Source organism: Mugil cephalus, chromosome 14, assembly GCF_022458985.1.
Source record: "Mugil cephalus isolate CIBA_MC_2020 chromosome 14, CIBA_Mcephalus_1.1, whole genome shotgun sequence".
In the NCBI taxonomy this organism is placed as follows: Eukaryota; Metazoa; Chordata; class Actinopteri; order Mugiliformes; family Mugilidae; genus Mugil; species Mugil cephalus.
Window position 1 is genome coordinate 707,815 of NC_061783.1, and position 27,983 is coordinate 735,797.

The window sequence follows — 27,983 nt, forward strand, 5'->3', positions numbered from 1 at the left end:
GCCTTCAAACCAGCATCAATCCTGATAGGTACACTTGCACAAAGTCAGGGATTTTGTAGGACCGTAGGCGCAGTGGTTGGCCAAGGAAACTTCATCAACTGCATCACCTTTAAACCTACATATCCGTGACACATCCACTACAGTACTCTGTTTTGCCCTGGGTGACCAGTTTCTGCCTAAGTGTATTGCCGAGTTTGAAATAAACTGGAATGCGGTGTTTTCTAAAAATTCTTCAGTTTCTCCAATACACCAGCCACATAAGGGATAACAATGTCCTTCTTCTTCCCTCTTCCTTTTCGGGATACCTTTTTGATCCTTTTACAAAGGCCCAGTTGGGGTATCCACATGTCTTGAGGTTTTTGTTTGATGTGTTTCCCCTCCTTCTCCTTTCCATCCTGTCTAGGTTCTGATTACTCCCAGTTTGTGTTCAGTATAATAAATGCTGGTCAGTGTGAGTGGGTTTTCTATATACTTAAATGTTGAGGTTTCAGTCTTCTTCAACATGCACCACAGTCCAAAAAGGCCAAACTATCCACGTAGATGTGAACTTGATGTTGCTGTCCACTGCATTGATGTGTTGTGTGAATGATTCCACCCCCTCTGTTTTGATTTTAACCCAGGTGTCGTCCACATACCTGTACCAGTGGGTGGAGGTGGAACCTGCAAAGGTGTCCAGGGCTCTGGTCCCTGCCTCCTCCATGTTAAGATTGGAGTGGAACAGAAACAGGATGCATGCCAAATGCTTGGCGATGTAGGTGACAGAGTTTATGATGCTGACGATGGGTTTGAGTGGGGCTCTTTCCTTGTATGTTTTGGGGAGTCCATAAATACACGGTGTGGCTTCCCCCAAGTACAGTAGTAAAGGAGTCTGTTGATAGCCTTCTCCTTTTCCAGCTGTTGTAAGTGGTTTATTATTTTGGTTTTGTAGGTGTTGGTTGTGTCCTTGTCTCTGAGAAAGTTGCTCATTTTGGTGTGGTAGTCTGCTTTGTTCCACACCACTGTGCATCTCCCCTTGTCAGCTAGTAGTATAGTGATGTCCTGGTCCCTCTGCAGTGACACTAGAGCCGTCCTTTCCTGGGTGGTGCTGTTGGAAGGTGGCGCTTTCGCACTGGTGAGGGCTGATGTTACTTGTCTGGATTTTCTTTTCTACAGAAAATAATCTGTGTCTGTATTTTAAACCCATATTCATACTACATATAAAGGTTTTGGTAAATGTATTTTAGTAAACAGCTAAAAAAAAAAAACAATTCTATATGCCAAATATAAAAGTATGTACTATATGCATATGTACTTATTAAAAAAGTAATTATGAATAATAGGAAATTATACCTTTGCATATTAGCTACGGTTCATTAAAAAAAGACGCAGGTCATGGTTTCGCTTTCAGCCAAACCGAGAGTTAGCCTGCACTCCACAATCATGACTAACCAATTAAGAAATGTATCATTGATGATCAATGGAAGTTTCATGACCCGTTTATGTTTTGCTCAAGAGTTGCAGCCCCTGCTGGGTTCAAAATAAAATCAGTGTTAACATACCAAAAACTTCATTACCTTCAATTTCCACTTGAATCTGGCTCAAAGGTGAGTCAATTTCCATGAAACTGTCATGTTAAAATCATTATAATGTCCTCTATAGATTGTTAGGGTGGCACATCGGCCCGGTGGTTTTTCTCTGGGTGCTTCAGCTCCTCCAAAGACATCCTCTCACCTCCAAAGACATGCTCATTAGGCTGATTGGTGATTCTTAATTGACTCTTTGTGTACGTGTGAGTGCAAATGGTTGTTTGTCTCTGTGTTAGCCCTGTGATAGGCTAGCGACCTGTCCAGGGTGTACCCTCTCGCCTGATGCCAGCTGGGATAGGCTCCAGCATGGAGTATAGCTTGATCTTTTCATGTTGTCAATTACCGGTGTATTTGAACTTTGTTAGTATTTCGGAGTGTCTCCTGTATAGCACACCTCCAGTGCTACCTCTTAGAGTAAAAAGTTAAATAAGATGCATCTTCACCGATCCTTGTAGGAGGAACTCAAAAGTGATGGATTACATTCAGTGCAGTTACACGTTACTCTGACTGAAATTGGAGTTCTCCTTATCCTATTAAGACACCCAGATAATGCGATTGGAATTCGGTTTTCTCCGGCATGTATACCCTTAATTGGACTATGACAGATAACGTGTGTGCGCATGCTCCAGAACCGGTTGCAGAAGAAGCAGAAAGTAAACAGATCCAGTAGAAGAATCGTCTGAGGGATAGCGCATTTTATCTGCACCATAAGTAGCGCGCACATTAAGTACGAGATTAAAAAAAAGTGTACTATTATCCATCTGGTTGTTGTTTGAAATGCCGGTCTGCCGCTGAACGACTCTTGTTTATTTTATGATGTAATAGAATAATAGATTTAATCTGCCATCTATTTACTATTCAGTCTTGACTTCAACACCATTCACACGTTGAGACTGGAGGCTCCCAATTCAAAAATGAATTATTGCCTTAATCAGACTCTAACTGGATAACTTAACTGCATGTAAACATGTTACTCCGACTAAAATTGGAGTTCTTCTTATCCGATTACGACACCTAGATAATGCGACTGGAATTCGGTTTTCTCTGGAATGTAAACGCTTAATCAGACTACAGCAGCATAACGCACATGCGCATGCTCTACAACCACTGCACTGGCGTGTGACCCCTTAACAAGAACATCCAAGAAAGCCAGTCGCAGAAGAAGAAGGTAAACAGAGCTGGTAGAAGAACTACTTGAGGGATAGCGCATATCTTCTCGTATATTATGTACGAGGTTAAAAAAGCTGTACTGTTATCCATCTTGTTGTTGTTTGAAATGCCAGTCTGGTGCATCAATGACTCTTGATTATTATAGGACATAATAGGTCGAACGGAAAGGGGGCCATATTAACATGGTATTAACCTGGTGAAAAGACACAAATCACCAACTAATGCGGAGGAGGAGGACAAGTTCCTGTCAGTTATTTGATTTTCTCCGCTGCATGTAAACTGGGACAAGGACTGTAGTCAGAAAGTCGAATTTCGAGCATAGCTCGATTAAGGCCTGCATGTAAAAGCACTGAGTGTCTTGCACTGTTGAGTCAGGCCCTGTTCAGAATTTGCATTAACATCATCAGCAGCCAACTTTAACTACCTGTGCTCATGTATTTTTAAATTTATAGTCTTTTTTGGTGGTCTTTAGACTTGAAATGAAACTGTAATATATACAGACCTGCTGTCTCTGAATTTCTGGTTCAACACCTCAAATGCTCTTTATTTGGTTTTAGGCGTGGTGGAATACAAGAGAATGAGAAAAGTCAGAGTACAGACAGTTAAGATAGAACAGTCAGCAGTCACACAGAGACCAGGTTATTTGGTAGAAATCAGAAATCTGAAAATGCTGCTTTCACTTTTATAAAATCATCCGATTCTATTAGCATTCACTCTATTTTAAAAAGTAAAATTCAACCCACTATATGTTTGTTCAGATATTCATATGCAATTTATTACCAGAATAGAAACCAAAAAGGTGAATAAATGTAATTCAATGAGATTTTGATAGTGTTTCTCTGCCAAAGTGGCAGTGTTGTGCCTCCACAACACTAAGACTTACAAAATGTCTAAATAAATAAATAATATGAAAGGTTCAGTTTAAACAAATCCCCAAATACCCTTGTGATATTTAGACATTTTGGCAGAACAAACAAATGTAGGAAGTACATTTGAACTGTTTCCAGGGTAGTTTTGAAAGTTTTAAAACAGGTCTGTTAAGATATTGCAGAACATGTGATCACAAGTTGTATTTACATGATAAAATACAAAGATGTAGCATAACAGACGTACAAGCATTTTTGCATTATGTCAGTAAAACAGAAATATCTATTTGATAAATACCTACCATAGAATATTGGTCATACCAGGGCAAATAAGACTGTAGCTGCAAAGGATTTAATTACTCCCAAGATAATTTGCAATAATAATAGTAAATCTTAAGATTAACAAAAAAAAAAAAAAGAAAAGAAAAAAAATGGCAAAAACATGTCAACGTTATAGCTTTGTCTCTGTATCCAGCTGCAGCTTATCAACATTCAGTCCATTACTTAAAAACCTTTCATTTTGGCCAAAGACTGGGATCTCACAATAGGTTAAAGCTTTAGGTTTGCAATTGGCTACAATACACCAATGAGAAGTGAAGCACTTAGAATCATTAAAGCATTGTTTCTCATTGGTATTAGCATCTGTTTTCTACTTTCCTACTTTTTTTTCTCTTTTTGCAGTTCTTTTTCTTCTACCAGCTGGAACTTCGGGTCAGAATGTGAGTTTGTTTTTAAAATGTTTTCAGCTTTAAACTGTAAAACTCACATCACTAGCTCAAAGACCAAAGTAATCCTAATAAATATTTTCGCATCATTCCAAAATCAAACAAGGAAAACTGTTGAACATACCATAATCAATGTTGTCAAATCTAATAGTAACAGTAATATTAATAATAATGAAAATAATATGTATTAACATTCAATATGGAAACATTTCCTGGCCACAATATGAAGAACAATGGACTGAACACAGGTAGAGGAATGAAGCATTACAAACAGAATCAACAATTTTTCATTCCTTAAAATAGTTTAACCACTACGGACTTAACACTACAAAAACAAAGACTTATGAGGTCTTCCATATAAAATTCACTTTTTGGTATCACGTTGGTGCCTAACAGAGGAAAGGGGGAGATAAGTCAGTGTTGTCATACTGTTCTGCTTTGAAGAAACTCTCATAGAAGCTAAGGTGAACATTGAGGACTAAACACAGATCAGACATAACGTTATGACCACCTTTCAGATATTGTGTAGGTCTCCCTTGTGCCTACAAAACAGTTGTGACTCATCAGTGGATTGTTATGGCTTATCGGTGTTAAAGTTTGAGGCATATCAATATAGTTTTTTTCCTAGTATATCATCAAAGTCATGCAGACGTTTTCTGCCTCTTGGTGACTGTCTGTGATACAATCTAAAATGAAACTTTAATAGTCACATCTGCTCTCAATGTTCACCAAATACACACGTACTGTATTTTCCAACATTTTTTTCTGCTCAAATTCACGTATGTGCTATGGTTAAGGGAAAGTATCAATGTAAGGACTATGTGTGTTAAAAATATTATTTGGTTACATATTTCTTTAAGGTAGTTAGGCATTTGGCAAAAAAATCACCCAATTCAAGGAAAAATAAAGTAAGTATTATTTATAATATTGACATAAAACTTCTATCAAAATATCTGTCATCTTTATTTGGTCACTCTTTAAAAGTTGTTTTCAAGAGAGCTGCTAGAATCAACAAAATAAGAGTTTCATACTAATGGAATACACCTGGGATACACTCAGGATGTTTTCCAAATCAAAAGACATTAAAGATATTCTTGACAACTCAAAATTATTTTGGCTTGGGTTTAGTTAAAGCATTTTACACATAGCTAACCCCTTTCATCCAGGAACTGAACAAAACTGAAAGTAAGTGTATCATTGTAACTTTGAAAGGAGCATCAACAACAAATGTTTACATCTTTGGGTATCACTCACCTTGGTTTTCACAAAAACATTTTCAGGATAGGCAGACGTGGTGAAACATGAACTTTGTGCATGCATTTCTGGCAAGTCTCAGCTTAAATGTTCTTTAGCCACCAATGCAATGTCACTGAGGTCCAAGGCTAACCTTTTTGGCATCTGGAGAATAAACATGGCATCATGGCTTTAATCATTTTTGGCTTAGCTTAAGTATTCCATGCGGTTTGTGCAGATCCAACAACCATCCTGCCTTCTTTGATGGACTAGAAAATGGAGTGCTTGGCATAAAAGTTTCACAATGAATTCTTCGACGGCCATATTTCTGAGAACCAACATCCTCTGCACAAATGTCTTTGGAGATGGACATGTGGATATTTGAAAGCCATGGATAACTGTACAGTAGTGCAGTAACAGAGAAGCAACACTACATGGCATCCTTTTTATCTTCTGTTGTCACAGCATTCCACTAAAACTGGCCATGTTGATGGAAAGAAAAGATGTTCTGGTTTGAATTTGAGTTTGTTAAGGTTAATGCCAATTTCTGGTACAGGAAGGTGCAGGCTTGTGGCAGTAATACTGACACTCCACTGCTCCTAAGTATGCTCTCCATAGTATTATTCATGTTGAGCACTCTCTGGACTGAACTGGTTGTCACCTGGCATGGAAACTGTGACTGGGACTCATCAAATAAGCAATTATTGAGGGAAAAGGGTTCTCTGGTTGAGGTAGGGTAGACGAAAAATCATCATCAAGCTCGCATTGGTCTCAGGTGTGGCCCAGGAATTCTTGTGAGACAGAAGTAGCTTTCCTTGAATATGAACAACTTTTTGGTAAAAGGAAGCAGATTAAATAATTCTATATTCTGTTTAGGTGGTCCCTTTAAATAGCCTGTAAAGAGATCATTTCACAATCATTTTCACCTTCATAAGGTGTTTGCAAAGGCAGCTATGTAACTGAAGGCAAAATCATAAGTTCTATCTCAACAGATCAAATGCAGTGTTTCATGTAAGAATGTTTGGCTTCAGTGTTTTAAAACCATAGTGCACATTCTTACATGGTAATTTACTAGAGTAGATCTGATGGATAGAACATTTTGGTTATGTAACAGATGTGGACAGGACAGGTCACAATGTTTTTGAAGTTTTTTTCTGCATACCTGTGCATTTTCACAGGCAATATAGGCTTTGAGCTTTGGTTTGAGGTAGGGCTTAGGATGGACTTTGGGTGGCAAAGGACCACCCTAGTCTAGAGTGTCTCCGTGCCAGGCAAACTTGATGAATGTTGCTCAATGATAACCTGGCACTGCGCTGGACAGATTACCTGCTAACAGGAGAAACACAAGAGAGAAGAGGGACAAGTGATACATTAGTAGAATGAAATTGTTTATGAGCACTACATGACCAATGGTTTTACTTACTTGACAACTACTATCATTCTTAACAATAATTGAACTTCTAAGAATTGAACTTCTTTCAACTGTTTTCGTTGTTTTGGCCATCCTTTATAGTTTTTTCAAGATGTTGGAAAATCATATTTTTGAAGAATCAAGTTTTTACACTACAAAACCAAACAAATTGTCATTGTCATTGTTTTTTATGGGAATGGATGTTTGTCTAACCTAGCAAAAGTAGGGCTGTCAAAGTTGTGTCATTAATTTTTTAATATTAATATGACCATGGACCACACCATTCTTTGGTAATCAGTCAATCAGTTAGTAGCGCTCCAGAAAGCTCACAGGATGTATATGAACAGATTTGTTCATAAAGTACAAACTTGTCTGCTTAGTAGTTCAGATTTAGCAAGTATGACTCGGGATGGCAATACAATCATTAGGTATTTTGGAGCAGCTGTGTACTTGATGAGACCTACAAAATGCATTCTGAGATACCTAGCTGTCTCAAGTCAAGGCTATCAATGTGAACTGAGTAACCAACAAATTAAGCAGACAGCTGAGAGCAGAGCTCTTAGCTCCCATGTGATGTGTGCATTAAAAACTTAAAAAAGGTACATTAACAGTGGAAACCATATGATCAATGAATCTATGTTAAATATTTGAATCTATTGACAGACCTAGTTAAACACAACACATAAATCAGAATGTGAAATCTCCAATAAAGACTTCTAGTTTTAAATATCACAGCTAGTCGAGATCCATTAAAAAGAAAAAAGGCATTCACCACTGGGATCTAAAGCTGCTGCCTTTTTGTGTTTGCCCATTACTACTTTAAACATGCAAATTAGTTTCATGAATTTATCCAGATTCATTATTTACCCCAGTATGAATAAGACTGATTTCCACTGGAGGGAAATTCTACTTGATCTTTTGGGATCTTCAGCAGACTTAACACATTAAAGTTCTACAGAACCTTTACTTTAACATTCATTAACTTTTTGCACTTGTTTTTTTTTTTTTTTTTTTTTGATTTTTAACAGAATGCTTTGTTTCATGTGCTTACACTAAGACACATTTTCATATGTTGAACTTTAAGAAGGAAATAGCACAATAATTTCCAACAAACTGTGACTACCTGAGAGGCTGCCTCCACTCTGGGGTGGCTGCCATCTTTAGGGTTGTCATTGTGTCCTGTGGTGATCCTCTGTACATACCAGCTGTCCTGTCTCTCTTTACTGCAAAACAGGCTGCAAACATACCGTTTAACTTTAGATCAACAATTCCCAAAGTAGCTTGGTCCATCTATACAGCAGTAAACATGATACACAATTCATAAGATTGTCATTTATTAATTGTCTGTGAAGGTTCTCAGTCATCTAGGTCATGGTAATCCAAAAGGCGTTTGAAGAAAGGCGACTGGACTTGTAGAAATTTCTTGAAGACGTTTTGCCACTCATCTGAGAAACTTCTCGGATGAGCTACTCAGATGAGTGGTGAAATGTCTTCAAGAAACTTCTGCAAGTCCAGTTGCCTTTCTTGAAATGCCTTTTGGATCATTTAAAAAGTGATACAATACAGTGTTGTAATTTATAGCTTTTTTTTTGCATAGATATCAAAAAGGTAACATGTAAACTGGCTCATACCTGCGACGGTATCCACACAAGAAGAGAATGCAGAAGATGATGCAGGCAGTGCCAATATGAATGCCAATCACGATGCTGCCCAGTGACACCTCTCCATTTCTGCACTTGCACAGACTGTCTTCTCCTGAGAAAAATACGGACATAAAAACTTCCAGGAAAAAAACTCTATGGAGAAAAACTCAGATATGACATACTATAATTTTTTCAAGTATTGGTTTTAGTATTTGTTAATTCAGTTTAACAAAAAGATCAGACATTCCATATAAATGATGTCAATAACAATTACTGTCTGGTGGTCCTTTGTTTGGAGATTTGCTGGTTATATTTAAAAATATATACATATTCATTCTAATTAGATTAGTTTCATTTTCAAATTATTCAGCATAGAAGTTATTGCGTACACAGCTGTACAGGCTGATCAAGCTCCCACTCACCAGTGGCTTGGTCGCTCATGCCTTCCCCAGCAAGTGACACTAGTCTCTTCGAGCAGTCACTGTCGCCATTTCCATTGTAGGCCACCAGTTTGATTTCGTACACTGCACCTTGATCTGAAACAGAGGGTTCCACACTGTTAGTAGGTGTTTTTAATGTGTTTTGTATCATAACACCAGTGAACGCCCACTCAGAAAGTTTGTTCTTTGCAAGACTTGTAGACTATTCTGACTTATTGTATCAGCGAGGCTAAGACAAGGGGAACAAGAAAACTAGATTTATGGAATTATTACCATAATGCACTCATTATCTACAGTTTCTATCCATATGACATGCACTTGTAAAGCATGGTTAAGGTAGGTAAGGCTGACAATGTAATTTTCCATTTTCCTTTTCACTATCAAATTATATTTCTTTTTAATGCTTTTTTATTTTCTTTTTTTTTTATCATCATCATCAGTTGCTTTTGCATTGTTACACATTCGGCTGACCTGCTGTCTAAGGACTCTGCGTTTGTATGTGTGTATGTGACTCTCTGTAATCTGTAATAGTACTACCATCTCATTAACGCCACCTAGTGGGCCAAACGACTATTACAGGAAATCAACAAATCATTTTCTGATGGGAACACAAATGCTAGCTGACTAACAATAAATTTGCATCCCATAGTTCATCTTGATAAATGTGAAAGGGAAAAGAGGGTTTCAGTTATGTACTTATCCACTGTATGCAAATGCAACAAAGAGAGATCTACTAACAAACACAAATATACAGAGAGGCACTATGGTTATCTTTGTGAGGACATTCACATGATACATTCCCTTACCCCTTGTGGGTTATCACAGTATGCTTGAAGCCAATCCTTACAGTTACCTATACATAATTATAGCCTCAACCCTGAAACCAAGTCTTTGAAGAGCTGTGAGAAAGTTAAAATGTCCCAAACATTTCTCTTTCTGATGATGATAAAAATTTATAATAAAAATACAGGTGTGTGTTATTGTACCAAGAGCATGTAGAACAATACAAATACTTACCCAGATTAGAGATGATGTGAGCATTGATGTGACAGGACAACTGAACTGGCCCATGATAAGTTGAATGGGGCACCCTTCGGTAGGAGAGCTTAAAGCCCTCAGCTTTACCAGCTTTACTGGGAAGCTCCCAGAGGACCTGTACAGCGCTGGAGTTCAAGACTTTTGTCAAGTATGTGGGTGGGGTTGGTACTGGGCGGAGCAGAAACAAACAAAGAAAAAAAGAAGCGTGATGACAAATAACGCTTACAAATTAGAGAAAGAAAGCAACAGCATAGTTCCTCAAGGAGATAATGGAAAAATGATTGTGGTTCTGTGGTTACGCACGGTAAAGCAAACAACAGCAAAATTATTGAAGAAAACTGACAAGTGATTTCATTAATGAACTCCTTTAACTAAATAAGAACTTTCTGAAATTAAATTTAGTGGTAAAGTGAATCTTGAGCCAGACTTAGAGTTGTCTTGGGTCTTTCTTAAATTGTTACAAATACGGTCACTGTTGCCTTTCTCTTCTTGATTTGGACAATGATCAATAAATTTTACTTTCATATTAAATATGAATAAAAATTAACCTGGAGACAGATTGTGGTCCCCTATTGATTTCATGAGTGTTGTGTGCTCTTACCACCCCCTAGTGTTGTGGCAACCACAGTTCGGGACTGCTGACTGGCTCCTAGCGGGGAGTAGGCCTTCAGGTAGAGGGAGTAGGTTGTTGCTGGTTCCAGGTTGGTCACATCATGCTGAAAGGTGCCCTTACTTATGGCTTCCTGTAGCTCTAGGTTGTCAGGCTCTAAATCATCAACATACACAAATTTAGTTGAATTAAACTAAAAAGCCTTTTTTCTACTGTAGCCCCATACTCATCGTGTGTGTGATGTGTCCAGATATTTTTGTAAAGACCAGTCTGGGATTTAGACCAGGTCCTCACAACAATTATCTGTGTGTATTGACACCCACCTCCTATTTTACGTATGTGCAGGACATATCCGATGATACTGTCGGTGATGTTGGCGGTTGGCTCACTCCATGTGATCTGCAAGGTGCTGGTGGACATCACTGTGGCAGTGAGTCCTTGAGGGGCAGTAGGCAGGTCTTTAGCCTGGGCCACAGCCAAACGAGCACTTGCCTGGTTAGTGCCAGCACTGTTCTCAGCAATGCACTGGTAGATAGCCTCGTCGTCAAAGCCTATGCGGGTCAGAGCCAGAGTACTGCACAAACAACACACACAGTGGCGTTAGTTCACAGCTGCTCAAAGGCTACCCATTTCACTGTAGTGTTCAATATAGCCGTCACAAAGTTAGATGAACAAAGACATGCATTGTCTTCCTGCCTTCAAGCAGGTTAACCCAGCCCTACGGCTCCTACACTATATGTCTTTAAATGCCATTGTTACTACTATAATCATGTACAATGACCAGTGATAGATTTATGGATGCATTTATTAACACAGACAATACTGCAGATACACAGTTCTGTCTAAAGAAATGAGTTGGTTACTCAGAAATCTTTCAACCACATCATATGTCCTACTAACCTTAACTGCACATCTCAGCATTAAATGTTACAATAAGAGTAGAACATATCTGAAACATGCAGCATACAGTTATACAAATAATATAATTCAAACAGCTATTTTTACAGTATACTATGTATGTTAAATAAGGTAGTGTAATTGCACAGTTTAAATGTAAAGATGTCACCATTCATAATCACACAGCAGTGACACTAGTGAAATGGGAGCTGGTTGAAATTGTATAATATGACAGATTATACACCAGTGATCAAGACATCCCTACATCAACTCTACAGGAACATATATAACATTTTACTTTATCACTATAACATTTTACATATTTTGAACATTTTTATTTACCATGTTGGAGAGACTAAATTCAACGCTAAATGATTAACTGAAATTTTAAACATCACAACACAGCACATCACTGACATCACGTACCTGTTGTTATTGGTTAACTTGATGTTATGTCCAGGCATCAGGACCTTGCCATTCTTCAGCCAGATGAGGTGAGGCTCGGGGACACCCTGAGCCACACAAGTGAATACAGCACTGCCCCCTGCTGGTCTGGACACAGACTGTGGCCATTGAAGGAACTCAGGAGGAGCTGAGGGAGAACAGAAAGGGAAATGAGACAAAGTACCAAAGGTAATTTGCTCTCTAAAACATGTGCATCAATAAGATGCACATCATAGACATTGGTCCATAGCATGCACATGATACAGAACTGCATCACTGCAGAACTGAATCACTGTGGTGTAAAAGCGCTTGTTGGTGGTTAAACACAGAGTACTGTGCAGAGACATGATCACAAGTAATTTAATATATGACCAGTTACCAAAATTATTTTTCAGAGGGATCATAACAATAATTCAAACCACAGATTCTTGGCTGAACAAGAACTTGCTGTGAGACTGCCTTAAAATAATTTTTATTTACATCGTGGGTCATATTTTTATAGTTTTAACTACACTCAACACAATGAACATTATCAGTGACAGTGACATTGGACTTATGTCTCATGGTAATTTACAATGAGTCTGAAGGGTCATGAAAACAAGACTTATGAAACATTAAAGGAACCCAAAAGTCAGAATTTAATGCAAACTGCTACAGCAAAAAAGGAGGTCTTGATGCTATGCAAGATACTTCCTGACTTGGCATCTAAAAATATACCAACACATTTACAGAACCGTTAATTTGAAAATAATTGACTTTATTACTACTTTATTAATCATTAAACAATACAGTATTACATTCATTAAAAATAGTTTTTCTATTTTGATTGTATGTGGTGTGTATTTTTATTTCCCTGAGGATACTGAGGCAACATACAACATACATACAAACACATACTCACAAATCCAGCTGGTCCTAGCCAGATACAAGGTTGACAGCCGATGCAATATCAGAGCCACAATGAACATGTGAACATATGTGTTTCCACTCCTTAAACCCCATAGATCCAGATTCAGTCTATTATTGATTTATTTTCTTTTATCTCATTCACAGGAACCTTACACAAATTTACACAAATTCACTAGTACAACAGGACAATAAGAAAATTAAATGTGGTTTTTTGAATGTCAGATGTCTCTCATCTAAATCTCTTTTAGTGACTGATTTAATAACTGATCATCAGATTGATCTATTTAGTTTGACTGAAACATGGCTGCAGGATGATGAATATGTCAGTTTAAATGAGTCCACGCCACCCAGTCATAGTAACTATCACATTCCTCAAAGCACAGGGCGATGAGGAGGAGTGGCAGCAATCTTCCACTCTGATTTATGTATTAATCCTAGACCTAAGCAAAGCTTTAATTCGTTTGAAAGCCTTACTCTTAGTGTTGCTCATCCAGACTGGAATTTTTATACACAGAATTTTTAGCTGAATTCTCTGAGTTTCTATGTGATTTAGTTGCTTAGAACAGATAAAGTCATTATAGTAGGTGACTTTAACATCCATGTTGACGTTAGCACTGACAGTCTTAACTCTTCATTTGTGTCATTATTAGACTCAATTGACTTTTCTCAGAATGTAAATGGTTCAACTCACTGTTTCAATCACACCTTAGATCTTGTACTAACTTACGGCATAGAAACTGAAGGTCTGACAGTATATTCTCATAACCATCATTTTTTTTTTTGATCATTTTCTTTAACATTTGAATTTAGTACAAGAGATTACACTGAAATTGGAAAGACATTCCGTAGTAGACACTTAACTGGTGATGCTGTAACTAGATATAAGGAATTAATACCTTCAGTATTTACCTCAGTGCCTTATGTCAGTGATGTGGATGTCAGCAACCACAATCTAACTGCATCACAAATAGATTATTTTGTTAATAGCATTCCTAAACTCACATAGTCTGGAAAGATAGTTTAACTTATAAGAAAAAACTCCGTACACTACGTAAGAGTAGAACAGCATATTATTCTTCATTAATAGAAGAAAACAAGAACAACCCCAGATTTCTTTTCAGCAATTGTAGCCAGGCTGACAAAGAGTCACAGCTCTGTTGAGTCATGTATTCCATCAGCAGTAATGACTTCATGGTTAAACTCCAAACATGCCTTAAAGACATAAAGACTTGGATGACCTGTAATTTTCTACTTTTAAACTAAAAAAACAGAAGTCATTGTATTTGGCCTTAAACATGTCAGAGATTCATCTGTTATATTTGAAAAATGCAGCAAGAGCACTGACAGGAATTAGTAACAGAGATCATCATATATGAAAGACGTCATGGAACCATACTGTCCCAACAGATCACTATGATCTTAGAGTGCAGGCCTGCTTGTGGTTCCTAGAGTTTCTAAAAGTAGAATGGGAGGTAGAGCTTTCAGCTATCAGGCTCCTCTCCTATGGAACCAGCTCCCAGTTTGGGTTCGGGAGGCAGACACAGTCTCTACGTTTAAGGTCAGGCTTAAGATTTTCCTTTTTGACAAAGCTTATAGTTAGGGCTGGCTTAACCATCCCTTAATTATGCTGCTATAGGCCTTGGCTGCAGGGGGACGATACACTGAGCACATGTCCTCTACTCTCTCTTCTGGGGCCTCTATTCTCTTATAATTTATTTTCTATTACTAACCACTGTGTCTCACTCTCTCCCCTCTCCCTCCATCTTCTTGTGAGGGCCTCTGGTCTGGAGTGCTGAATATCTGACCTGTGGAGTTCTAAGCTATATTTGCTGCTGTGGCCTCATCAACCATCCCAGTCTTCATGGTCTGGAGTGCTGTGTATCAGACCTGTGGAGCTCCATAAACTACATTTGCCCCAGTCGTCATTGCCTCCTCCAGTTGTCCACTCCTACCTAGATGAACAATTCACAAATCTGCCCATGAATCCTCTTATATCCCCATCATCTATGTGTTATATTATTAGATTCTACATGTTTCCTCCAGCTCAATAGATGTATCTATGACAGAAGCTTGCTTATCTGTTTCCCCTGTTCTTCTTCTTCTTTCTCTCTATCTTCTCTGTTTCTACCCGGCTGGCCTTCGGCAGATGGCTCAAGGTTTCTTCCTGTTAAAAGAGAGTTTTTCCTTGCCACCGTTGCCCTCAGGCTTGCTCTGGAGGTTTCAGGCCATTTTTGATAAGCGCCTTGAGACAATTTGTATTGTTATTGGCGCTATATAAATAAAATTGATTTGAACTGAATTGAATTATTGACCTCAACGCCTCACAGCAATCCATCTATGACCTTGAGGATGATGTGTAAAACAACAATATTTTGTTTTCTTTCTTCTGTTGGACAGACAGAAACAAAATTTGGCTGATCGGAGTCAAAACTGCCCTTAAAAAGAAAAAGAAGAAAGTGATGATATCATGTAACATCATCAGCTATATCTTGTGTCTGTATCATCACCATTATATATGTTTGCTTTAGTCAGATGTATGGTTATCTCATTTCACCTGCTCTCTCTTCTCTGTTTCTACCTGGCTGGCCTTAGACAGATGGGTCCCTCCATATGAGCTGGGTTCTGATCAAGATTACTTGTTGTTAAAAGGGAGTTTTTCCTTGCCACCATCGCCTTTGGGTCTATATCAGTCAATATATTCATATGTCCCAACTTTGTCATAATAATGTAAGAATTAAGGGGAATTAAGGAGCAACCGATTTGGGCCATTCTTTAGATATGGCACTCAAGATGATCTTCAAAGAACTGCAACTCTTTCCAGCTGACTCCCTAACAGATCTTAAGGAGGATCAGTTAACTTTTCCCCCATACATACTTGGTAACTAACTGGACATAGACAACACAACAAAGTAATTGTGTACACACAATCCTGCTAACTACTGGTACTATACAGTCAGTAGAGATAGTCAATATAAAACAACCCAAAACCTAGCAGAAAATGAGATACAGGTACATTAACACTTTTTTGTTAACAATTCATTTGATATTGCTGTTGCTGATAAGCGTATACAGGGAAATGTTTGTATATATGTAAAGTGTATTTAATGCAGTTTGCAAAATGGCTGACCAGGCTTTGTGTCTCATTTGTGACATCCAATTTGCCCTTACCCCTTTGCTGGGGATACCGTGCATCTCCCAGTGCGACTAAATTAACCCTGGGGCCACACCTTCTTTCACCTCTCTGTCTGCCTGTTCTGACTCCCTCCCTCAGCCAGTCAGCCAGTTTCAGACATATTCTGGTAATCCTCCTGTCAAGGTCAAAGGTCAGAGGTTGCAGGTCATTCTTCAACCCCCTTCCCTTTGACTGAGCTCGCCTCCACCTGCACCATGCATTGAATGGCCGGTTTCCCCTCCCCTTTTTGGCCTATATGTTATCGCCTTTGTCCCTTCATTGTTACATCGTTGCCATTGTGACTGTGGACAGACTGTGTGAAATCTCAGACTCCAACTCAACAGTCACAAACACCATTATTTCTCTCTCTCTCTAACTATATTGTACTTGACTACAGGCACATAATTAAAATATTCATCCTTACTAACAGTCCGGATGGGAACATGTGAAATCTACAGATGAAGTACTTAATAATGTGATGGCGTGGTGACCCACAATAGGGAACATAGTAAAGACATTCATCCAGGTACCAGAGGGCTTGTACCTTTACTATGAACATTTACTGTATATAAAATTGGGAAACGAGAAAGTTTCATTATCTGACAACTCAAGCATCAGCCCCACAGCCATGACACCATATTTATGGATGGGAACTTAAGCTGTAGTAGTTTTGCAATAGATGACCAGACTAAAAGAAAAGTTAAAGCAAAAAAAGAGCAAAGATTGCTAAATGTAAAAATGTGTTAGAATTGAATGTAAGGAAATTGGGTTTTTTAAAAATTAAAAAAAAAAATTGTGTTATCAGACAGCCGAAACCTTAAGCTCTTTGTCTTTTCTCAAGTCTCAAAGGAGAACAATGGATCAATAAATCAATGAATATATTAAAAATTAGTCCCTTCCCCCTACCCTACACCAGAGGTAACACCAGTCACTGTCAAAGAGTGATGGATGTCAGTATATAGTAGAATAGATAGAATATAATTATTGATAGATCTGATCAAAGAGTCAGCCACAAGGCAAACTGGATGCATAGGCACAAGCCTTTAACCATCCAAGATGCCTTAACAATCTGATATATATAGATATGATAACACAGGAGTGTATTTGGTGTTGGTTGGTGTTGATGGCCTGAGCTCTACCAGACCAGCAGAGAATTAAATCCTTTCCTAGAAAAACACCCAAAATTAGTATCTGTTTGGGCTCACCTTGAACCACCAAGCGCCCAAGTGCAGTGCGCCTCATTCTGGTGCCGGGTCGATTGGCAGCACACACATACACACCAGAGTGCTGCAGGGAAACATCTGAGATCATGAGATTCCCTGTCCCCAGAACCTGGATGCCCTCCACCCCAATGGAGCGGCCATCTGATAGACACAAAGAAAGAAAGAAATGTTTGTGCTTTTGATGATGAGCAACCAGAAAAATTCGAATCCACATTGTCTATTAATTAGACTAAGCATTTTAACAACTCTTGTCGCATTCATGTAGTTTGCAAATGGTATTCATGTTTATGTACCATGAACACATGACATATACCATGAGATATGGTATTTCCTCAACGGTGAACTCATATTTAATATGGTAGGGGAGCTTTGCTGTATTGTGTGATGCAATGGAATCGAGTTAATGATCACAGGTCGTCATAGTGAGCGGATGTGGAAACACATTTTAATGGCATATGTGAACAAACATTTTCACTTGTGGCTTAGCTAACCCAGGACACATGTTAGGTTTGAACAGGATCTTAGAATGATCTGAATGTAGTGGTATGAGGCACCACTGTCTTGAATACTTCTGGTTCACCCTGCCCTCTCTGGCCAATCATTAGTCACACAGAGAGGATAAAAGTAGGAGAGGTTTCTCCCCCCGTCCTCTCGCTTCCTGCCTCGTCGGCCCGCCCACTTCCAGGTTGTCCCCGCTGCTCACCGCATCGGACAGGTAGGCACGCATCAGCATGCCGGTAAAAGTGCACACTTGTTAGTGTCAGTTAATTCAAACATAACCTTTCCGATAGATCCGGCATCCTTGACGCGGTCCTGGCAGGGCACTGGGGTCGCTATCACTTGCGTTTAGGTGAGTTGCGGTGTGCTGCTGCTGCTAATTGTCTTGGCCAGGTGTTGAGCCTCCTCCTTTCTCCACTCCTCTCCCTCTAACAGTGCTGGTTGTTGGTGTTGTGGTGGCTGTCCCTCGCCGCTACGTCGACCCTCTTCACCCCTCTCCCTTTTTGGTAGAGACCGAAACCGACCGGATAAAAGGCCGGTAGTTTGGACGCCAAGCAGAGTAAGACTGGTACTGAATAATCCCGGCTGATTAGCCACGGCTGCCTCGCCACTTCGCTACTGCTACCTTGCTACTGCTACTTCGTTGTTCCTGTTATTTCGCTGCTCCTGTTATTTCGCTGCTCCTGACTTTGGGTTCTTGACGGCCGTTTTGGGTCGGCCTGCTTCGCGCTGCTGGCCCGGGTTTTCTGCTGCTATTGCACGTGTGGCGGTGCGCGTTCGTGGGTGTGTGGCTACCGCTTGTGCTGGACATTACGAGCCCAGTCCGGACCCCCAGCCCCTAGTTTGGATTGCGTGTGTGTGTGAGTGCTTGCGTGTGTGTGCGTTTTAAATGTAATTCTCAAGGTGTGGTGTAATTTTGTTTATTTATTTATATTTTGTTTCTTCTTCTGATTAATAGTAAAGTTTATTGTGGTTATTTATTTTTTTGGTTAAGTGGTTTGCTTTGCTTGAGTAAGGTGTCATTTTGGGAGTTTATTGTAATTATTTACGTTCTATTTGGGGGGAAAACTTCTTAATTTCAGCCCTCAGTTACTTGTCAGAAATGGATTAGTTACGATTACTGTTGAGTAGATATCTCTGGCCAGAGACTTTTTAATCTTTTTGTTAATTTGATTTTTGATTAATCTAATTGTATTATTCCTTAGTGTATTAATTGATTATTCTTTAATTCGTTTATATTGTGGGATATTGTTTGTTTTCCTTTAATTGTGAGCCCTGTTGACTGTGCTTTATTTTCCCTAGAACTGGAGGTGGACGGTGGTGGTGGTTCTTCCCCGGGTGGTGTTGGTCCCCTGTGTGTGTGTGTGGTGGTGGTCCCTGCTTATTTTGTGCGCTCCTCACGTTTTTTTGGTTGTGTGAGTGGGGTGCCCCCCTTTTCATTTTTATTGTGGACGTCACTCCCCATGTTGGTTCCTCCTCCAGCCGGTAAGCCCCAGCTCGTATCCTTTTTCTCAGTTGGCTCCGTTTTTTTATTATTTTCATTTTGTCCCATGCCTTGTTTATTTTAGAGTGCCAAAAATAAAGTTTTTGTATGTGATAATTGAACTCCGTCTCCTATTCTCCCTGATTGAACGAACCTGTGTCCTTTTGTAATCGTTGGTAATTGACCTTTAATACGGGTCCTTGGGCCCTAACCCAAGGTGGCGTTGTCGGTTGTATACAAAAGAGAAAAGAGTTTTGAGACATAACTGAGTAAATTATCCCTCGTGTTGCCACAAACTTGGCGTTGTCGGCAGGATACAAAAGAGATAAGAGTTTTGAGACATAACTGAGTAAATTATCCCTCGTGTTGCCACATGAAGTTACCTAGCCTGCTCCAGGAAACGATAGGCTTTGGGTTTCCTGTGGCGATGCACTCTAAGATAGCAGTCTCATGGACAGTGATGGTTAGATTTTGGGGTCCTGAAAGGATAACTGGCTCCTTGTAAGTTCGGGGAGCTCCACCTGGAAGGGCAATAGAACATAAAAAGTGGGTGAGATGACTAGCACATAGACTATACATGTGTGTGCATACCACAAACTGCTACACCAGTATAAATGTAAACAAATACTGTGACTGTTTTCTTGCTATTTTTTACTAAATGTATACTTATATTTGCTTCATAAAACTGTCATCAAAGCAAAAGCTGGCTACTTTTTGTTAAAGATTGGATTTTATTTTTCACATTTAAACAACCATGTTTTGTGGGGCTGGTTGCCATAGCTAGAAAAAGTAAACCCATTTAGAGTCTATGATATTAACCAATCTTAAGGAGGCAACTTAAGAGCAAGACCATAGACCCAACGTCTGTGGCCTCCAACAATATGAAACAAAAGTTCCTCGTGCTATGAAAGGCAACCTGCCTTATTTCCATGCCAAATACACAATGTTTCCAACATTTTCCCATTTTATATTTTTTACACATCCTGTATTATATTATATTATTATTATTATTTTACTCAAATAAAAATGAAATAAGATGAGACAGAATTATGTCAACAGTTTACTCCAAAAGTATTTCCATTTGTATGCTGTGTGCTACACAACTGTCCACTTACCAGTGACATTAAGTGTGGCGTCGTGACTGTAGCGAGTGTTGGCAATGTTTGTAGCAACACAACGGAAAACGCCTGCATCTGCATGCCTTACCCCTGTCACCTGGAGGATTCCCATTGGTAAGAGTGTGTACCTAAATAGAGAGTGACAGTCAAAGGGCAAGTGAGGCACTGAAAGTTCTTACCATTATAACAGAACTATTAATATGGCCATGATAAGGCATTTGCATTCTTTAACTTAATGTGAGTACAGCACAAGTTCAGAAATGTCCTTTATACTTCAAAATACAAAAAGACTTGAGCCCAAATTTTGAACATTTTTTCCTTTAATTGAATTTCATTTAACCATTTGACCAAATCTGTATGATTTTGAAGTGAACTAAATGTAGAGACAAGAGTGTTTTTTTTTTTTAAATGTATGGATGTTTTCGTGTTTTTGGATTTGACTTCCAAAAATAAATATAATATATATATATATATAATATTTATATATATATATATATATATATATATATATATATATATTATATATATAATAAATATTTAAAATATTTTAGAAATAGCAGTTGAATCAGCCCCCTGTACATATACCGTTCATACTGTCCAGGGCAAAACACTACATTGCAGTGTATGAGTGTATAGTGTTACCTGCTGTCAGTGTTGTTGAGCAGTACTCTGTCTCTCTCCCAGGTGATTTTGGCCTCAGGTACTCCGTTGATCTGACACTGGAAGCGAGCAACACCTCCCTCATACACAGACATGGACACTGGATGGGTGTGGAACTTAGGGAGTGCTGGAGCAAACCACAGAAAGACAAGGCTTTTAAGGAGGAAAATTCTCATTAATATTAACGTTATTTTGAACAAAAAAATGCTCAACAACTTAAATTAATCTGGAAATCAAGCCACTACTTTCCAGCTTGTCCTTTCCCTGCTCTGTTGTACTTGCACTCTATGTTTTGACAAAGAACTACCGAGAACATACAAACTAAAAGGGTTCCCCGGGAAAAGCAAGTACAGCAAATTGGAAGAGTGTCATTTGTTTGTCAATGAGAAATGTTTTGTTAAATTTGTTTTGAACATGTATATGTCTAAAATTTGTTATTCAATTGCTTGGATATTGTGTGGACTATGCACTGGTCAACATACATCCTCACCATGTTATGGGTTACCACTGCATAAATGAGATGTGGCAGAAAATGGCCCTAACAATTCTCCACATACATTCATTTACATGTAGACATCCAGACTTGTGTCTGTAGTACTTTAGAGTTAAACTTGATGGTCATAAACAGTTAGTGACAAACAGTAGCTTTATAGCATGGGGGTCTACAGATGAAAGATCCATGGTTGCTCACTGCATTTAAATGAAACCACAACACAAAGGCCATCATTCTCCTGGGTGACTCAAAGCCCCCCTACTCAGCAAGACACTGAAATTCATGAAACTGTGAAAAAATCATAACTGCCATTTTTCCATATGTTGACTTGTTAAACATAAATGTGATGTGAAAGGTCATAGCTATTACATTATTTCAATGTTATTTTGATAATAACAGATTATGTTAAATGAAACTATTTATAGCTTATTGTGAAAGTTGACATTCAACCAAAATGACAAATTACCTAATCTGCTTTCTGCACTTAATTTTATCAGGCAAAACTGTCTAGCACCTCTTTCACTAAAGTGGTACCATAACTATGAGGACCTTTTGGCAAAAATAAATAATTAATTAATGCAAAATCTATAGGATGGGGACCCATGACCTCTGTATTTCAAACGTCTTGACAGTATATAATGATGTAAATGTATCATAAGACCTAAAACCATATCTGCACTAGCCAATGAAAGAACATGGCAATTTGGTTCTTGTGATAATTGTTTATATCTCCCATTCTTTTCCACAATAAGAAGTAATGTGAAAAGGGGGTGTGCTAATGTTCCAAATCCAAACCTAACTAGGAAAGAGATCTTTGTTATTGTACTCATGGATCTCACTCAACTCATCTTAACTGGAACAAACTAGTTCTCCTGGGAAACATATGCAGTGACATTTTTTCTTCTTGTCCCCATGTATCATTTATACCGTTCCAATGTACATACGCTACAATGATGTAGCACAAACAATATAGAGATGGCAATTGCATTGCTGAGCAATGTTGCTCCATGTATTACTTACATGCCAAATGGACTTTTGCCTTGCGGCTGAGCAACATGCCATAGCGATTTTGAGCAGCACAGTCATACTCTCCCATATCTGCATCGGCCCCCTCTCTGCGTTTCTGGAAGCTCTGAATTAGCAGCGTGCCATTTTCCAGGACTCGGACACGTGATGTGGTGGGTAAAGGCAGTCCATTTTTACGCCACGTTACAATGATCGGCTCTTCGCCCTGCACCCGGCAGTCCAGCATGAGTGGACGCTCCCTCACCGCAATCACATCACTGGGCTCCAGCAAAAAAGACAATTCTGAGGCCCCACAGCCAACTGCAGACAAAAAGAAATAAGGATGGTTATTAGAAAGAAATTGACTGGACTTATGTGCTGTCTTGAAGTTATAATTTCTTATTAAGGTAAAAGGGCCAAATAAATTCTGATTTATACAGTACAATCCCATTATATATACCATTACACATGGTTGCTTCACTCAGTGTCTCGGCGCTGCTTTACTGTAGCACCTACAGAGACTTTCTTTTTTTGGATTGCTTAGTGCTCCTATTTACATTTAATTCATTCTATTAAGAGAAAAACTATGAAGCAGGCACAGAGACAATATAACAGACAAACAGCACCTACAAATAGAAATTGGAAAACTTTCAAGCAAGATGAGTACAAGAATAATAGCTGAAAAAGAAAAAAAATAAGAACAATAACTGAAAAAGATCATTGGGATTGGAAATTGTGTATTTTGAAGGTTGTTTAAGTTGTAGTTTTTCTTATGGCTTGTGGCTGAGAGAACTACTGCAAATCAAGAAAACACATGCAATTTGACAAAACAAAACCAATATAAGCAAACATCTTGAATGGTTCTGCAACACATGCACTGCAAATATTCACAACACCAGCAGATACATAAATGTGCTGCAAGAAAGGTCCAAGTTTCCTGAAATTGGCTGGGACGTGTTGTGACATGAAGTGTTGAATAAACATTTTTGTTTTGTTATTTTTGTAGGCTTTTTGCTTTTTTATTAGCTTTGTCAAATCAAATTATCTAATTACATATGCAATTCTGTTGTTGCCTGTGTTCCAAGTAGCTACAGCATTTGTATTGTCAAATCAAATTGATCTAGACATTTTCTTAGTTTCCTTGTGTTTTGTCTATTTGCGTGTATAACAATATGAGCATTAAGTGCTGTGTTACTTTTCACTACGTTCCTGTCTAAAGTTGTTAAAAGTGGCTAAAGTTCTGTGGTAAATCTTCAGTCCAGAAATAACCTAATCAAAATAATCCAATCAAGGAAGACCCATTGTTTGAGTTGTATCATGAATAGAGGCATTGAACTACAGAGGAATTACGGTTTAATAAAGCAAATTCATTTTTCATCTCAAACCAACAAACATCCCATCCACTGGTACCAAATAACTCTCAGCTGATGTATATATTTTTGTATCTTGGAACAGTTTTACTGAAGTTGGGCTACTGTGGAAGCTGAATGGCAGTTGGCCATCAAGCCAGAGAGGGCAATAACAATGGCTAAGCTTTTGGAGGAGAACACTGGCAAGGATTGCTTAGGTCAAGTTGAAAATTCTCCTATGAAACAGGGGCCAATAGTGAGAATAGTAAATTGACTATGTTTATTTGCACCCAACCCCCCCATAACCGCTGCAAAAACTCCTATCAGCCACAATGCACACAAGTATACCATCTGCCCCTTCTTATGCATCTGCCCCACCCTGCACCCTGTCTGCCGCTTCCCAGAGACCAGAGGTGACTTTCCCATGCCACCAGAGCTCTCTTCCTCACCCTTGTCTCCTCTCTTCTGTGACCTTGGTGACACACCCAGTCTTTTCCATTTTCTACCAATCTTTTGTGGTGTTAATGTCCTTGCATGCAAATAACCTTGAACTCTTGCAGTAGGAGCTTTCCTCCCCAGCTGTGAAGAATTAAATGTTCCCTGTTGTCCTTGAACTAGCACGATGCCTTATCAACATCACTATGGAGGCTTCTTTCGATTCAGCTAAACATACAAGAGCTTTTGTTGTTCAGCCTCCACCAAGGCTTACATTCCACACACAGCACTGCACAACTTGAACTTGACTTTGGACTGGCTTCTGCCATTTTGAGTATTATTTGGTTAATTGTTGAAGACTTGTTGGTTGCTAATATGTTTAACATTACTGTCAGCATAAAATATATACAGTACTTTTGTTAAGACATTACTTATTGGGCTATTTATCAAGACATCTGAAATTTTTTCTTAGAAGTAGCTGGACAATTGACTTCAATGCTTTGTGATGGGCAGGTGTGGGATATTTCAATATTTGTTAATCAACAGAGTAGATAAAAGGTCTGGAGTAATTTCCACATCCAGTAGTTTCCAGAGACTGTGCGCAACTTAGGGTTCGGTGCCTTGCTCAAGGACACTTTGGCGTTTGGTCCATTTGCTGGGGATTGAACCGTTAACCATCATAATACGTGAACAACCTACTCTACCTACGGAGCACCAGTCACCTCCAGTTTATGTTAAGCCTATGATCAAGTAAACCCTAATTCATCTATGTGTTCCTGTCAGTACAATAAAATCTCATCCAACACCACATCAGACCAGGCTCAGGAAACCACAGTCAACTGAGTGGCATTATTCTCATAATCATGGGATTAATTGAAGGCCAAGTAAGTATTGTATTAGATTGTACATGTCAACCAAATTAGCTGTAACCCACTTTAGTTTTGTACTAACTGGACTGGAACAGTTAATTGTACTCTAGACAAGTTCCAACAAGCTGAAGCTGCATTAAGTGTGATTAAGTGCATAGAATTAGAGATTGGACAGGTCTATAATGAGATTTTTTTTAACGGAGGGGGTCGTCCAGGAACCCCCACACTCGCACCCACTGATTTTGACCTCAAGCTCTCCAGAGGTCATCAGGGAGTCAGAGGTGAGCATGATGGATATGTAGATGAGGGTGGGGGTGGGTGCACTTGAGTAGAGTCTGAACTATTCTCCCAAATAAACCATTGTTTAGCGAAGCTGCTGCCCCTGAACTTCACAGATCTCTGACCACCCACCATAAATAAGGGGACAGACAAAGAGCACAGAGTCCTAATCACCATACAAATTCTTTATCATCCCTATGGTTTGAAATGCAGTATTGGAGGGATGCATGGATGTCTGTTAGGAATGATAAACAGAGTGAAACTGAGATCTATATCTGACTAATTCTTGTTTGTAGACTTGGGTTGGTGTCACATGATTAGAGCAAATGCTTGATAATTTAATTAAATAGGGCATATTAAAAGCAACAACATGTGCTTATTTTCCCTTGCTACTGACCTTTCATTATTAATATTGTCAGGAGAAGAAACAGTTTTAACAATAACATTTTATTCAATTCAGTTTTATACTGGAACTGCCCTAAATAATTATCTCTTTACTCAGCCAGAGATGTACATGTGCTATCTAGTCCAGTTCAAAGTAGCAAACCTGTCACTGAATAGACAGAATGGGGGCCTTTGGGGGTACTCTAGGGCCTTCATATGTGTAAGGAGGTTTGTGGTTTTCATTGAAAAATATACCAAACGGGAGCCAGCATTCGAGGATTTTGTCCAGCTAGCAATGGGTAAATAAACAATAATGAATACATTAATAAAAGTAACATTGAGCCTTTACATGGTTTAAACTCTCTGATGGCCTAATGCACTGTGGAGCCTTTGTGAGTAGAGTGAGTGAGGTGGGCTAACAGGGAGTTGATTTTGGAGGAGAAAGTCATGGGCAGCTGTAGGTGGATTCTCTTCTAGACATACATCTCATGAGGTCCTAATATGACCACAGACTAGGGGCAGTGTTATGGAGATGTGGGTGTTAGGGTCAGGTCAATCGAAACAGAGGACTTTGGGGGAGGTGGAGGTGGTGCATTGTGTTATTGCGCCACCCCTCCTGACAGACTGCTCTCCTGACCCAGACACACACACACACACACACACACACATACACACACACACACTCGATCAGGGATCAGAGGTCAGTGACTCTAACCCCACCATCTGCACTGCTCCCCTTCTCTTAGGAACCTGCTCTGTTTTTACACAAATAAAACATTTGCGTTTGCCCTTTTACGTAAAGACGTAAAATAATTTTCCCCCTCTTATACACACAAACACATAAAAATGCTATCCATTCAATGCAAAGTATTCTCAGGGCTAAAAGTAACTACATTGCATACAATTCAACATCAGTTTATTGAAGATTGCCTCCTTTCACAAAAACTACAATATGTGGTTGAAAGCAAAGGAAAGAACAGTATACAACAATTTATCAAATCCACCCTGTTTGTTCTCTCTCTGGTTATTGTAAAATTTACAAGAACTTCATCTGGGCTGAGCCATATTGATCATCCACTGTTGGTTGGTAATGACAACAGACCAAAAAGCATTTTTTCCAATGCACAACGATAAAATCATATGTGTTAAAATTGACTTACAATATATCATTGACAAGGTTAATATACTTACACAAAAAGTACAAAGCTGTGAGACAGGTGTAATAGATTGCTTGTTTCATTTTTGGTCTTCTTCCCTCCAGGCTCCTCAGCGTTCAGACTCTTTATCCTCAGAACCCCCAAATCAAAAATGTTAGAAAGTAATCCAAATGGAATGGAAAGGCAGCTTATTCTATGTCCCACTATTTATGTCTTCTTTGGTGTCACAGCAATCTACATGCTACATTGTTTTTTAAAGCATTGCTATGGTCCTGTTGTCCAGTGTTTGGCCATGTCCAAGGCCATGTCCTAAATGACTCCGAGAGAAGTGCGAGGAGGATACCTTAGCCTGGACAAATTTCATTAGTTAGTCAGCTTCATTGTTGTCAGTGAATGGGAGCTGAAATAGGGGTTTTCATCAGCCACTGACAGGTTGGTCTCCTATGAGCCTATCACAAGGGCGGAAACACAGCCTGGGAGGCATGATTGATATTCATTTAAACCGAGAGCTTCTGGACGGTCACTGAGCCCCACCCCACTGATGCGGTCAGGCAGTGGCCAGCTGTGACCAAAAGTTGCTTTTCAAGCAGCTGTTATGAGACAAAAAAATATATTCTACTATTAAATACTGTCCATTGCTATAAGGTTATTTACAGAAGGTCACATCAGTGCCATACCACCAGAAATAACATTTCAGGTATGATACAGATATCCAGTTATTAATTTCTGAAGTCATGGAATTCCATGAAAATGACATTTCCTTTTGTTTTATTTCCATTCGTTCAGGTGTTGTTGTCAGGATGCAAATAAGCAGCAGTGTGGATAAATGATTTTGTAGTAACAGAAAAAGCTGGGATGGGATTAGGTTTTGAAGGACAAAACAGCAGTTGGCCTACAGAATGGCCTA

The 27,983-nt window shown here is 39.0% G+C and overlaps 1 protein-coding gene across 2 annotated transcripts; it reads right to left on the bottom strand.

Moving 5' to 3' along the window:
- Positions 1-3,243: 3,243 nt before the first annotated feature.
- Positions 3,244-27,460, bottom strand: si:ch211-57n23.4 (immunoglobulin superfamily DCC subclass member 3). 2 transcript variants are annotated; one of them, XM_047604381.1, is made up of 14 exons: positions 27,111-27,460; positions 22,619-22,924; positions 21,088-21,232; positions 20,443-20,573; positions 19,711-19,848; positions 17,329-17,487; positions 12,025-12,190; positions 11,025-11,275; positions 10,693-10,857; positions 10,071-10,259; positions 9,036-9,149; positions 8,602-8,725; positions 8,094-8,205; positions 3,244-6,885 (listed from the first exon to the last, which is right to left on the bottom strand). In XM_047604381.1, exons 1-14 carry the CDS (start codon positions 27,157-27,159, stop codon positions 6,811-6,813), a joined length of 2,124 nt encoding a protein of 707 aa, XP_047460337.1. In that variant the 5' UTR covers positions 27,160-27,460; the 3' UTR covers positions 3,244-6,810. The 2 variants fall into 2 exon arrangements, with proteins under 2 accessions (XP_047460337.1, XP_047460336.1); XM_047604380.1 differs by having other exon boundaries at positions 3,244-6,888; positions 27,111-27,458.
- Positions 27,461-27,983: the final 523 nt, after the last annotated feature.

What these genes read in the sequence shown, in the direction of transcription:
- si:ch211-57n23.4 (XM_047604380.1), bottom strand. Translation starts at nt 27,159, where the DNA reads ATGAAACAAGCAATCTATTACACCTGTCTCACAGCTTTGTACTTTTTG. An exon ending in CGCCACACTTAATGTCACTG is followed by an intron (nt 19,849 to 20,442) that starts GTAAGTGGACAG and finishes TTGCCCTTCCAG; the next exon opens with GTGGAGCTCCCCGAACTTAC. An exon ending in TTGTGTGGATACCGTCGCAG is followed by an intron (nt 8,206 to 8,601) that starts GTATGAGCCAGT and finishes GTATGTTTGCAG; the next exon opens with CCTGTTTTGCAGTAAAGAGA.